At 41.0% G+C, this 14,333-nt stretch overlaps 1 protein-coding gene across 2 annotated transcripts; it reads left to right on the top strand.

Moving 5' to 3' along the window:
- The first annotated feature begins 1,849 nt into the window (after positions 1 to 1,849).
- On the top strand, positions 1,850 to 13,932 carry LOC118635705 (cytochrome c oxidase assembly protein COX18, mitochondrial). 2 transcript variants are annotated; one of them, XM_036270505.1, is made up of 6 exons: positions 1,850 to 2,204; positions 3,603 to 3,703; positions 7,298 to 7,461; positions 8,138 to 8,259; positions 11,025 to 11,132; positions 13,571 to 13,932. In XM_036270505.1, the coding sequence occupies exons 1-6, from the start codon at positions 1,863 to 1,865 to the stop codon at positions 13,742 to 13,744; spliced, it is 1,011 nt and encodes a 336-aa protein (XP_036126398.1). In that variant the 5' UTR covers positions 1,850 to 1,862; the 3' UTR covers positions 13,745 to 13,932. The 2 variants fall into 2 exon arrangements, with proteins under 2 accessions (XP_036126398.1, XP_036126388.1); XM_036270495.1 differs by having other exon boundaries at positions 8,135 to 8,259.
- The last annotated feature ends 401 nt before the right edge of the window (positions 13,933 to 14,333 follow it).

Genomic DNA, 14,333 nt, shown 5'->3' with positions numbered 1-14,333 from the left:
AGGTGTTGGGGGGGGGGTGAGAAATAAACCAAAAAAAACTTATATGTAACCAATGGACACAGACAACAGTGTGGGAAAAGGCAGGAAGGAGGGGGGCGGGAGTGGGGACGAGGGGGTCAATGGGGGAAAAATGAGGAACATCTGTAATACATTCAACAATAAAGATGAAAAAATAAAAAATTTTAAAAAAGTAAAAAAGAATTTGTTATTAGTTTATATTTAGTCTATATTGGTATGTGTGTGTTTAAACACATTTAAAAATTCATGTATGAATTTATCAAGTGATTTTGAAGGAAGATGACTTACAGGATACAGGGAAGAGTATCTGGTACTAATTGCTAAAATTTGACATTACCCCAACATTTGCTGGAGGCTTGTTTTAATCAATAATTTGGCCTCTAGTCTAGGGGTGACCCTTCTGTGGAAACTCCTTCATATCATTCCAGTTTACTGTCGCCAGCAATAATACTAAAAATTAATCCATGTAGGCTCGATGTATTCCTTTAACCAGGAGACACCTAATGTTGCTATTTAGACTGGAAAGCTTATCGAGTAAGGTATTCATCATGCTGCCAGTGATAATTCTCCTTAACTCAAGAAATGGTACTTGACCTTTTTTTTTTACCCTCACCCAGGACATATTTTTTCCATTTATCTTTAGACTGATTAGGAGGGAGGGAGGGAGGGAGGGAGAGAGAGAGAGAGAGAGAGAGAGAGAGAGAGAGAGAGAGAGAGAGAGAGAGAGAGGAGAGAGGAGAGAGAGAGAAACACTAATGTGAGAGAGACACATGGACCATTTGCCTCCTGGGCGACCCCAATCAGGGCCGGGATGAATTGCAGCAGAGGTACTGCCCTTGGGCAGACTCGGACACGGGTCTCATTGGTCCACAGGCGGATGCTCTAACCAGTTAGGGTGGTACTTGACCATTAACAAAAGTTTTGCTCGTATGTATAATGAAATATAAAACAAGGAAAGTCAGCTTGCAGGTGGGGTTGAAAATTCTAACTAGAACAGATTAGTCAATCAAATGTTTATACCACAGACTAGCCCAGCTGGTGTGGCTCAGTGGATTGGGCGTTCTTCCCAAGGACTGAGGGGTCCTGGTTCCATTCCAGGTCAGGGCACATGCCTGGGTTGGGGCTCCATGTCCAGTGGGGGCATTCGAGAGGCAGCTGATCTATGTTTCTCTCTCACATGGTGTTTCCATCTCTCTCCCCCTTCCTCTCTTAAATCAACCAAAACATATTTAAAAAAATACTTATACCATAGACCAAAGTGCCTAGTGCATAAGGGGTGCTGATTAATACAAGGTCCGTCAGAAACACATGCCTCTCCAAGCTGGCATTTCAGCCACGTGTCGCCTCCGGCAGTATAACCTAGCTCGATCTCTAGCGGAAACAATCAGGGTGCACAGAACGAGACAGGGACTATCCTGTGGTCATAAAAACCACCCACCAAGCTTAAACCACAAATGTCAGAATTAACGTAAAAAAGAATGAAAAGGCACAGGGTGAAGAATGACTTTACAAATGAACAGGCCACGCCTCTGCCTCTGCAATTCCGGTCCTGCCTCTGGGCAGGTCCACGCCAGCAGCGCGAAAGTTTCGATTGTGCTCAAGAGGCCTGGCCAGTGCCGCGTGGGAAAGGCGGGACTTCCCTATCACCTACGTCATCTTCAGAGCGACGCGAACGTCACTGGCTTGACTGGAAAGGTCAACAGTGGCGGCGGGCGGGGCGGGGCGCGGCGGGCCGTGCCCACTTTACGCCGCGGGGTCGCTGACGCATGCGCGGCTGCTTCGACGTAGCTGTAGCTGCCGCTGGTCTATGAAGCCCGCGTTTTGGGCTGATCCCTGGCGCACACATGCTGTGTCGGCTGGGAGGTCGGCGGCTGCGGCCGCTGCCGGGCCTGCAGCTCGGGGTCCGGGGCCCGCAGTTTGCGACGGCCCCTACTGGCCGTGTCAAGCGTGCCGCTCTGCCAGTGTGGGGGGTGGCCTCAGTGTCCACGGTTAGCCCAGGAGGCGCGGGCGGCTGGTACGAGGCCCTGGCCACTTCGGCGCCCGTGCAGGGCGCGGAGGAGCTGCTGCTCGGCGCGCACAGCGCCGTGGGCCTGCCCTGGTGGGGCAGCATCCTTCTCACCACCGTGGCCCTGCGCGGCGCCGTCACGCTGCCCCTAGCGGCCTACCAGCACTATATCCTGGCCAAGGTGAGGGGCGCCGAGCCGCGCGTGGGCCCTGCGCATCCACCTCCGTGGGGAGAGTTCTGCCTTGGATACTGCATTCTGCCCTGGCTGGTTTGGCGCCTCGGACCAAAGAGTCACGAGTTCAATTCCGGTGGAGGGTGTGTACCTCGGTTGCGGCGGGTCCCCGGTCCTGGTCGGGGTCTCAGGGTCCCGCAGGAGGCAACCTGTGGATGTGTCTGTCTCATGTAAATGTTTCTTTCTCTCTCCCCCTCCCCCTCTCCCTCCCTCCCTCCCCCACCTCCCTCCACCTCCCACTCTATCTGAAGATAAATGGGGAAAAAAGATATACTCGAGTGAGGATTAAAAAAACAAAAAGATACTGTATACTTCCGGATGCTTAGTATTAATCGTCGTGACCACTTCATTGCTAAGAAAGTTAACTAGCATTGGGTGTGTGAAATAAGAGATGTTTAATGACACGTATGTGTCATATCGTTTACCCTACTGGGTTTGTGCACAAGTGATTACTAAGCTGATTGTTAGAGAGTGAGAGAAATGAATCAGTAGCAGAAAAAATTGTTTGGTGAAACCTGTAAAATTACAGCCTTAGAGATTGTAACAGCCTGTTTGCAGCATCTTTAGTCCCTAAGTATTACAACTGATTTTATTAGGGGAAAACTCAGCTAGTGATTTGCAAACTTGATTCCTTATTCAGGCTGTTCCACCTACAGTCCTGTGTCTTAGCCATTCAACCTTCAGTTCCTTGTTACCTTCCTGTCTGACTTCATAGGTTATGAGCTCAAATCACATAATATGAGTTAAAGTGCAACAAAAGCAAAGTATTATTCAAAGGCAAGACTTTAAAAAATGGCTTTCATATTTTAAGATTATTATCATTGGAGAAAAAAATATCTGGAAACACAATAGACAGGGATTCATCAGCATTATTAAGGCAATGAGCTACTTTACAGAATTAACACAAGGCAGATACAGATGCAAAATTTGGGGGACTCTGGCCATCACAGAGCATATTAAAGACTCAATTAATAGATTCCTGTTTTCTCACTTTACGGTACTGAGAAATCCAGGGATGAAACAAAAGTGTAGAGTGTAGTTCTCTTTTAATCCTTACAATAACCCAATGAAGTAGGGTTATAATAAATTTTACATATGAGGGAACAGGATCTTAGAGGTTAATTAACTTGCCCAAGATCACATAGCTAACTAATCTGGAATTTGAATTTAGTTGTAACTGAGGATATCTTAAGCACATTCACTTCTTATGCTTAGACTTAAGTTTTTTGACATGTTTAGTAAACCACAGTTTTAAATGAGTTGAGGGAATAGGAAATAAAATTATGAGTGGTTATAAATAAAGATCCTTTATGTGCTCATAACAGATTCTACTTTTTCTTTAGCTAGGTGGAAAATTTGCAACCAGAAATAAAAAGCATTGCACGGCATCTTAACCAAGAAGTTGCAGTTCGTGCAAATCATTTGGGGTGGTCCAAAAGAGTTGCCAGGTAAGCTAATTCTGTGTATATAAGACCATGAAAATACATGTATAAAATGTGTAAGTAATTATGTTAATTACTGGTTTAGGTATTCTGTAGCCTTAGCAGCAAAGCAGTTCTTTTTACTTTTTAATAAGTGTATGTTGCCCTGGCCGGTTTGGATCAGTGGTTGGAGCATCAGCCTGCGGACCAGAGTCCCGGGTTCGGTTCCCACTAGGGGCACATACCAAAAAATAAATAAATAAATAAATAAATAAATAAATGTATGTGGCATGATAGCTTTATTCTTTTAACTTATTTTTTATTGATTGATTTTAGAGAGTGAGAGGAAGGGAAGGAGAGAGAAAGTTCCACTTATTTATGCATTCATTGGTTGCTTCTTACATGTGCCCTAACTAGGGAGCTAACCCACAACCTTGACATATTGGGACGATGCTCTAACCAACTGAGCTACCTTGCCAGGGCTGGCATGATAGGTTTGTTTTTTTGTTTTTGTTTTTTAAATCCTCACCCGAGGATATTTTTCCATTGATTTTCAGATAGAGAGGGAGGGAGGGAGGGAGAGAAAGAGAGAAACATCGATGTGAGACACATTGATTGGTTGCCCCGACTAGGGCCAGGACGGAACCAAAACCAAGGTACATGCCCTTGACTGGAATTGAACCTGCGACTCTTTATTAAAATGAGTTTTTTTTGTTTGTTTTTTTCTTTATTGATTTTAGAGAGAGAGGAAGGGAGAGGGAAAGAGAGAAACATCGATGGAGAGAGAACATTGATTGGCTACCTCCTGTATACCCCTCATTTTTTTAACTATGAAAATGAGGTTTTTTGTTTGTTTTTTCTTTTTGTTTGATTTTAGAGAGAGAGAAAGAGAGTCAAACATCAACGAGAGAGAACATAGATTGGCCACCTCCTGCATGCCCCCACTAGGAAATTGGCCCACAACCTGGGCATGTGCTCTGACCAGGAATTGAACTGGTGACTTCTTGGTGCATGGGTTGACACTCAACCGCTGAGCCAAACTGGCCAGGGCTGGCATGATAGTGTTATATACTGGGCTGAAAGCAAAGAAATGGAGAGACAAAGGTAAGAAGGGCGTTTCTCAGCTTAAGGGATTCCAGCCTACTGAAAAGACTTGTAATCAAATAATGACTGACTTAAGTACTATAAAAATGGTTTTGTGCAAGAAGTTGGGTTATTATGGAAAGTCAGGGAAGGCTTTACAGGCTAAAGATACTGTGCCAGTCTGTTGGAATTTTAGTCAACAAATGATACAGGTTATTTACAAATGACCTTTTTGAAAAGATGTAATAGGCAATAGCCCACAGAAATGGGGAAATAGAAAATGTGAACGTCATGATCAAAGCAACTGGATAGCCAGGGTGCTGTCCATCCACTGTAGTTACCCTGTATGTTAATCTGCCTGGGTTCCTAGAAAACCCTTGGCCAAGGGTGCCTGACCATGCCTCAGTCATCTGCTGGGAACTTCTAAGTTATGCTGCTCCAGTCAACCAAAGCTACTACTCAATTTCCCAAAACCGATCCTTACTATCTTTTTTTTAAATCCTCACCTGAGGATATTTTTGCATTGGTTTTCAGAGAGAGGGAGGGAGGGAGATGGGGGGAGAGAGAGAGAGAGAGAGAGACATCAATGGGAGAGAGACGCATCGTTCCTCCCGCATGACCCCAACCAGGGCTGGAATTGCGACCTCTGGTCTGCGGGCTGACGCTCCAACCACTGAGCCAAACAATCGAAGGCTGATCCTTACTATTTGTGACATAGTGTTCACCATTCACACCAATGAGAAATATATATTTACAAGTATATATGGTAGCCCATATATTTTTATCTGTATAGGTATACATTTGCCAACTATCTTCAGTATGAAATTGCTTTTCTTTATTTAGTGTTAAAACGACCTGACATTTAAAAGTCATTGTGATAGCTTTTTGTGTTTACGCGATAACATAAAAAGTTAGCAAGCTTGTAATATTGCAGTTTTACTGATCAGAGAAATCTCAGAGTAAGCTCTAGACCAAAACAGATTTGTAGCTGCTCACCTGGGTTATAAATGCAGCCTAGATAAGTTTGTGGCACGCTGCTTATGCAGCACTGGCAGGATGATTGTCCAGCCACATCCTTACGCAGAGGGGTGGTTTTCTGAAATGACACATCTGAAGATTTCTTGCATTTTCATTGGAACTGAGTCTTGAAAGGTGAAAGGGAGTTTGTCAGGTGGACCACCAAGACAGTGGGTTGTCCACACAGATGATACAATACTTTCCAACGGCATGCTGGTGTACAAGTCTGATTTGTTGGGTGACCTAAGTAATTCAGGCACCAGAAAATACAGGTATCTATAAAGGTGTAACAGGAGATAAAGTTGGAAGAGTACGCAGAGGCTGAATTACAAAAAGCCTGGAATGTTAGCGTGTACTGTCTTAATATAATACACTATAATTCAAGTAAATTCAGCAAACCTATTGAATGCCTTACTTTTGTGCAAAATGTGCTGCAAGAGATTTAGAGATGAAGGTCAACATTTGACCTTCAACAAGACTATAGTCAAGAAAGTGGGACTTAAGAACAGGAATAACTGATATGCTTATTGGAGAAATGAAGAAATCTTCATGGAAGGGAATTGAAGAATGGAGACCATATTGACAGACTAAGAGCATACACAGTACAAAACCACATTGCTACAAAAAATATATTCAGGGACCAAGTAATTGAGCTTGGCTGGAGTGGAGGGATTTGAATAAAATGTGCTTTTACCTTTAGTGTTTCTGATAGAAATTGCAGTGATACCATTTTTAAAACGTTATTGTTGATTTTTTAGAGAGAGAAGAAGGGAGAGAGAGATAGAAACATCAATGTGAGAGAGAAACATTCATCAGCTGCCTCCTACACACCCCCCACTGGGAATCAAGCCCACAACCTGGGCATGTGCCCTGAACAGGAATTGAACTGGGACCTCTCAGTCCATGAAATGACCCTCAATCCACTGAGCCACACCAGCTGCGCGGTAATACCATGTTAGTAGTGGAGTTTCCCTTATTAAAGTCTACTTGGCCAAAGATCACCATAGACAAAGTCTGTAGTCTGATAATATTAGATTTATTGAATTGTTATGTCATTTATGTACATTGCTAGAGAATTTTAAGTAAAAGGCTTATTTACCTTTTGTTTAGGCAGCCCCTTAATTTTTTTTTTTTCATCCTCGAGGATATTTTTCTATTTATCTTCAGATAGAAAGGGAAGGGGAGGGAGGGAGAGAAAGGGACAGAGAGAGAACATTGACTTGAGAGGAACACATCAACCCCTTGCCTCCTGCCTGACCCCGACCAGGGCTGGGGATGAACCGCAACCAAGGCACATGCCCCTGACCGGAATCGAACCTGAGACTGTTTTGCGGGCCAGCACTCTACCACTGAGCCATACTGGTGAGGGCTAGGCAGCCCCTTAATATAGCTATGGCAATTAAAAATCCTACACAATCTTTCAGCCAATACCACAACCTGGCTGTGTTTGTGTTATAGTTATGAAATGCTATTAGTCAAATGACATTTTCTCCTTTCCCGTCTCCTCTTCCCTCAATATAGGCTCACTTATCTAAAGAATATGCGAAGGCTTGTTTCTGAGCTGTATGTTCGGGATAATTGCCACCCTTTCAAAGCCACAGTTTTGGTCTGGATTCAGCTTCCTATGTGGATCTTCATGTCTGTTGCTCTCCGGAATTTTAGCACAGGAGCAACGCACTCAGAAGGTAGTCATAGAAGTCTGTTTCCTCCAAATAAGTTCCTAACATTGTCTTTGTATGAAGAAAGAAACAAACATACTTTTCATAATTAGAGTACTTTAACTTTCTTATAAAAGATATAAAAATAGAATTAAAAATAGAAATATTAAGTGTAAGCAAACTAGCTGTGTTGAGAAAACAAATCTAGGAAGGACAGTAATAATACTAATTCTTTGAGGTCATAATAAAATTAATGTTATAATTTTATAACTTGGTTTCCTAGCCAAGGATTGGTTTTGTTTATAAACTGAAGAGAACAGAAAAGCTTTCACAGTTACAAACATTAATTAAGAAAATATAAACTGAAGCATTTGTTTTTTACTCTCATTTAAAGGCATTCCTAACCAGAAGAAATCTGAATAGACTCAAACAGAAGAAGCAGCCTATGGCTAAATAATTATTTAAGTCTGAAAAGATTACTGCTACATATTTTTATTCTAAGTCTATCTGCTATAGAAAGCAACTTGCCTCTGTATCAGTGCAGGAAGAACTGATTTGTGTTGTGGGATGAAAGTAGCCCAAATAAAACCAATACAAGTTTTTAGTGTGAGGGACACTTTATGGGAATTATCATACTACCTATGTCTTGTATATTTCCTTCTGCTGTTTTTAAAAATTTTTTTGTTTATAAAACTTTCAGCAGGTTTTTCTGTTCAGGAGCAGTTAGCTGCTGGTGGGGTCCTGTGGTTTCCTGATCTCACTGCACTGGATTCCACTTGGATTCTGCCTGTCTCTGTTGGTGTCATCAACTTATTAATAGTAGAGGTCAGTGGTTTTAAATAAGCTTGCTTACCATTTAAATTATTAGGATTTCTGTTGTTGCTGTTTTGACACCAAATATAAATATGTTTGAGTCTTAATTCTAGCACTCTGGGGGACAGAATGCTCATAATTTAAATAAGAGAGATGAATTAGAACACTTTCAAAGTCTCTCTCAGCTTTAAAATTATATTATTCCAGCCCTGGCCGCTTTGGCTCAGCGGGTAGAACGTCAGCCTGCGGTCCAGAGAGACCTGGGTTCGGTTTCCATTAAGGGCACGTACCTCGGTTGCAGTTTGTCCCCAGCCCTGGTTGGGTCCTGCGGGTGGCAGCCACTCAGTGTGTCTCTTTCACATCAATGTTTCTCTCTCTCTCTCTCCCTCCCTCCCACTCTTTCTGAACAAAAAAATGGAAAAATGTGCTCAGATGAGGAAATAAATAAATAAATAAATAACAATTAAAATACCAATGGGTTATTAAAAAAATTATATTCCAGTACATTCAATTTTGTGATTTGCTTTTGGTAAAGACAGAGATTGAGATGTCTAATCGGGGGGGATGGGAGCGGGGAGGAGGGTGTCAATGGGGAAAAAGGAGAAACATCTGTAACAAAAATAAATTGATTAATTAAATTTTTTAAAAAGCTGTCTAATCAGTTTAGTTTTATTTTCACAATAGATTGGTGTTTTATATATATGTTTAATATGCAAATTGGTAGGCAGGGAACAGTCAGTACCTGAATACCATTTTCAGTTATGTGACCTTAGAAAAATCATAGAACTTCTTTATAAGAGTGGAAGTGGAAAAACATATATATTAAGCCATGTCTTACCACTATCCCATGCTCCTTTACTTACCAGTTTATGGTTAAGTATGCCTTTAATTTCATAGAGTTGTTCCCAGACTCTGAGGAGAACATAGACTCTTTGAACTGGAACTGGAAGAAACCTTAGAAATAATCTACCTCATTTGAGATCTCTTGGACCTCATGTCCAGGGGTTTCTGAGAAATCTACCAAACCCTTTATTTTGTTAGACAAGAAAAATGAAGGTAATACTTTACCGTGTTTGGTGAAAGTTTCTTGAGGAAAGACTCCAGTCTAAGTGTGTGGTCTAAGTGTATTTCCCTAGGAGCACGTAGCAGTCTTATGAGTGTGGTTGGTACTTAGTGAATATTTGTTAGAAAGAAGGAAGAGATAAATATAAGATCACCATGAATTACTGTCAGTCTTCTAGTCTTTCCTTTAAACCATCTACTAACTCAGTATGCATACGTTTACTAAAAGTTTATTCTTATTTAACATACACCATTTTGCAGGCACTATTTTTTTTTTTATCCTCACCCAAGGACTTTTTTTTTTTTGCATTTATCTTTAGGCAGAGTGGGAGGGAGAAAAGGAGGAAGAGAGAGAGAGAAACATCTATGTGAGAGAGAGACATCGACTGGCTGCCACCCACACGACTTCCTACTAGGGCCGGGGACAAACTGCAACTGCGGTACATGCCCTTAGCGGGAACCGAACCTGGGACACTCTGGTCCGCAGGCCAACACTCTAACCGCTGAGCCAAACCAGCCCGGCTCAGGCACTATTTTTAACAGTTTACATTAATTAACTCATTTAATTCTTAGACTAACTATGTGATGTAGGTACTATTATTACGCCCATCCTAAGGTGGAGAACATGAGGCACAGAAAGATTAACTTGTGCAAAGTCACATAACCACCAAATGCAGGGCTGCCATGTGAACCTAGGAGGTTTGGGCCTAGAGTCTGTGCTCATACTCACTATGCTATGCTGCCTCTTAAACAAGTAATTCATAAATTGTAACTTCTTTTTCTCACCCTGGTTATTCCCGTTAATCCATGTAGCCAGATCACAAACTTTTGAGGTACCAAGTTCCTTCTTTATGCCAGGCACTATATTTAAGTACCAAAAAAGGGTAATGATTCATACCTGTCTTTTTAAAAAATATGTTTTTATTGATTTTAGAGAAAGAGGAAGGAGAAGGAAAGAGAAACTTCAGTGTGGGAGAGAAACATCCATCTGTTGGTACCTCAACCTGAAAATTGAACTGTTGACCATTCAGTGCATGGGACAACACTCAACCAACTCAGCCACGTCAGTCAGGGCCATAGTACCTATCTTGAAGGCACTTTCAGTTCCTTTATTGTTGAAAGTATTACAAATGTCCCTCCTTCTTTTCCCCATTGACACCTCCTCCTTTGAATCACATTATTGCTAGTAATTAAAGCTATAATTAAGACTTCTGCATAGCCCAGCTGGTGTGGCTCAGTGGTTGAGCGTCGACCCATGCACCAAGAGGTCACCAGTTTGATTCCAGGTCAGGGCACATGCCCAGGCTGTGGGCCCGAACCCCAGTACAGGGCATACTGGAGATGGCCAGTCAATTATCTCTCTCATTGATGTTTCTATCTCTCTCTCCCTCTCCCTTCCACTCTCTCTAAAATCAATAAAGAAAAAAAAATTTTAAAGACAAAGTTCATTTAAAAAAAAAGACTTGTGCATAATTATTAAATTTAGATGATTAACCAAATGTGTCAGTGTTTTATCCTTAACTTCTGCATTATTAAATTTTTTAAAAGATAGAGGATCAAATAAATATATCAATGTTTTATCTTTAATTTTAATTTCTTTTTGCTTTTATTAAAATAGTGAAAGCCAGTCAAAAAACAGTTTGTGTTTTAAAGATTGTCTAATTTAATATGCACTTTAATAACCATGGTGTCTTGTATATATTCTACCCCTTCAGATTTTTGCCCTACAAAAAATGGGAATGTCTCGCTTTCAGGTGTATGTTACGTACTTTGTTCGGGCAGTATCGGTGCTGATGGTTCCGATTGCTGCGACAGTGCCTTCGGTGAGTAAGCACCAGCAGTGTGTGCTGGATCTTGTCTGGTCTTAGCTTCGTCTGGCTGGGATTCTGCTGCTTCCATTGGGCTTTCTCTGACTACTCAATCCCTTACTGGTTTCCAAGTTTTTCTCTAATAACTAATTTACTGTCTCTGTCACCAAGTGACACTTAAATATTTCTTGGGATTGGTTGTGATCTTCCTTTATGTGAATGTGTCTGAACTATCCTACTAAATCAAACTCTTGTATTCTTTTTATAATTTGCAAAGTGCCTTGCACAGTACTATGAAAAAAGTATTTGCTCTGTTTGATTAGTTGATATATTGAATTCTTTCTGTCTACATAGACTGGGGTAAGGAATTTAGCACTTAAAAAAAGTAGAGCTTTATGCCAAGTCCATATGTGTTCATATGTAATATTATTTAACTTCAGATAACTCTTTATGATATAGATACACTTGTTCCCATTTATTTGTAATTTTCATAGAAATAGAAAAAGAAATGGTTATGTTTGCAGTTGTTTTATATTTTTAGTCTCTTGTTGCTTATTTCCTATGGATAGTTAGTGCCAAGAGGGCAAAAGCTGTGTCAGGTATAGCTCTGTCTCTGCCCAGTGCCGACACATAGCCATAAAGTAGAATCCATTTGTTGCTGATAGTTAGGGTTATATCAGCATAGATAGAGTTTTTCATATTACATGTCCTAGGAATCTGGAACAGTATGTTTTCAGCATCAAAAATGTATTTTTAAAGCTGTCCCTTGGCCGTGGCCAGTTTGGCTCAGCGGTTAGAGCGTCGGCCTGCGGTCTGGAGAGACCCGGGTTCGGTTCCCGCTAAGGGCACGTACTTCGGCTGTAGTTTGTCCCCAGCCCTGGTTGGTCGTGCGGGTGGCAGCCACTCGATGTGTCCCTTCACGTCGATGTTTCTCTCTCTCTCTCTCCCTTCCTCTCTCTCCCTCCCACTCTATCTGTACAAAAAAATGAAAAAAATATCCTCGGGTGAGGATTAAAAAAAATAATAATAAAAAAATAAAGCTGTCCCTTGGACATAATATTGTCATTAATCCTGTGTAAAATAAGTAAGTTTTCACATTTTTAAAATAGACATCATAATGTCTGTGAGAATTAATGAAATAACATCAAGTGCCTATTATAGTAATTTTCATATAATAGTAGTAATAATAGTAGTATTGTTGTAAATACCCTGTAAAAATAGAAAAATATAGATGTACTACATTTCTGGGGAGAAATAATACCAATGATAACTGAGGATACCCCCAGCTCAAATAAAATAAGAGCAGTGAAGTTTCAGTGAGGGATGGGGTTCAAAGTGAAAACAGATCTGAGAATTTGTCTTAAATACCCAAAAGTTTATTCTCTCAAATACAGGAAATTCAGTTAGACAGCTTAGTATAGAGCTGATGTGGCAACTCTTGGATGACATGACAGGCCCATCCTGCCTCTCTCTTAATGCTCCATCATCCACAGTCTGTAGTCTCTGTCCTATAGGCCACAGCATGGTCATGATGACTGCTGGAGCTTGTCAGCAGCAGTGGTAAAGGGTGCTTCACGCGCAGTCAGCCCCTTTAAGGAGCCTTGTCAGATGTCCCACCAAACACTGGGGCTTGCGTCTTAGTTATGTGGGCACATCTAACTATAGAAGAGACTGGGAAGTAGTCTTCTTTTTGAGATGGCAGTATACTTTGCTGAAAATTAGGACTTTATTACTAAGGAAGAAGAACGATTTTTAGTAAACAGCTTGTAGTCTGTGTAGTTGAGTTCAGGGTACTTTTTACTTGGTGGTGATAACTAATGTTTAGTCAACATTGACTTTGTGCCAGTTGCAATGTAAAGTGGTTTGCGTCTATTAGCTCATATAATTTCCCAGCAGTGCACTAAAGTAGGTGCTACTGGAATCTCCACTTTAGTGATGATGAAGAAAATTGAAGATTTTGCTAAAACTACATGTCTCAGAAAAAGGCAAAGACAATGCATTCCTGACTATCCTTAGCAACTGGTTACTAGAAATATTTGTAGATAGAAGACTGTATGGAGGAAAATGCGGTCTAGGGGGACTAAGTTTGTCATCACAAATGGCTGTGCCTCCAGGTTCCTATTTCCAATACAGTGGGGAAGAAGCTTAAGTACCAAAAAAAGGAGATGAGTCTTCTCTTGGGCCTTTGGGATCTACTCTCTGTTATCCACTTTCTATCATGTAAACCTCCCTTTTTGCTTTCTTTCCACGTTTTGGTCTTCCTTTCATCCTTCTTTCCTGCCTTTGAGATCCATCTCAGGAATCTAAATAGCCGCTGCAGGTCTTATTCAGTCCTGGTATACTTCTGTTTACAGAGATTATAACTTACTTTTTTATTGCCTGCCTGTCTCTGGAGCTTGGTGTCCGTGGAGAATGACAGATATTAACATTCATGTCCTTTCTTTTTTTTCTAGTCGATTGTTCTCTATTGGCTATGCTCCAGCCTCATGGGCCTTTCACAGAACTTGCTGCTGCGTTCTCCTAGGTTTCGCCAACTTTGCCGAATACCATCGACCAAGAGAGATTCAGACACTCCTTATAAGGATCTATTTGCTGCCTTTTATGCCAAGTTCAATTCAAGAAAATGACATACTTTTGGCAATTTTGAAACAGTTACAAGTGTCACTACCACCTTAATATACTCAGAAGACTTATTCATATATGATTTAATTTGCCTTTATTTAAAATCATGAATTCTGTGAAGTACTTTGGGCTAAACTATAATCCAGTTATATTTGATAATACTTAAAATCCTTTTTTAATTTTTTAAATTTATTTTCTTTATTGATTTTAGAGAGGATGGCAGAATGAGAGAGAGAGAGAGAAATATCGATGAGAGAGTACATCAACTGACCACCTCTTGCATGCCTTCCACAGGGGATTGGGCCCACAACCTGAGTATGTGCCCTGACCAGGAATCGAACCAGCAACCTCTTGGTGCATGGGTTGACACTCAACCACTGAGCTACACCAGCCAGGCCTTAAAATCTTTTAAATGCTGGAAATGTGGTATATCTAATTGTATCCTAAGAATATAAAATTGTCTGGTTCTGTTTATAAAACTACAACTTGCTAGAGGTGGTAGAAGTTCAGAAAACAGCACTAGATACTGAATGATGTCAAATTGTACCGAACAGTCCCACACATTAAAATTTTATAAAACAAGAGAATCCAGTG

This window comes from Molossus molossus, unplaced genomic scaffold, assembly GCF_014108415.1.
Source record: "Molossus molossus isolate mMolMol1 unplaced genomic scaffold, mMolMol1.p scaffold_m16_p_1, whole genome shotgun sequence".
Lineage (NCBI taxonomy): Eukaryota > Metazoa > Chordata > Mammalia > Chiroptera > Molossidae > Molossus > Molossus molossus.
The sequence above is the reverse complement of the archived record's forward strand: the minus strand, read 5'-3'. Positions and strand labels throughout refer to the sequence as shown.

Excerpts from the sequence above, each read along its gene's own strand:
- LOC118635705 (XM_036270495.1), top strand. The coding sequence starts at position 1,863 with ATGCTGTGTCGGCTGGGAGGTCGGCGGCTGCGGCCGCTGCCGGGCCTG. Across the intron at positions 3,704-7,297 it reads TGGTCCAAAAGAGTTGCCAG|GCTCACTTATCTAAAGAATA; the intron begins GTAAGCTAATTC and ends CCCTCAATATAG. Across the intron at positions 11,133-13,570 it reads TTGCTGCGACAGTGCCTTCG|TCGATTGTTCTCTATTGGCT; the intron begins GTGAGTAAGCAC and ends TTTTTTTTCTAG.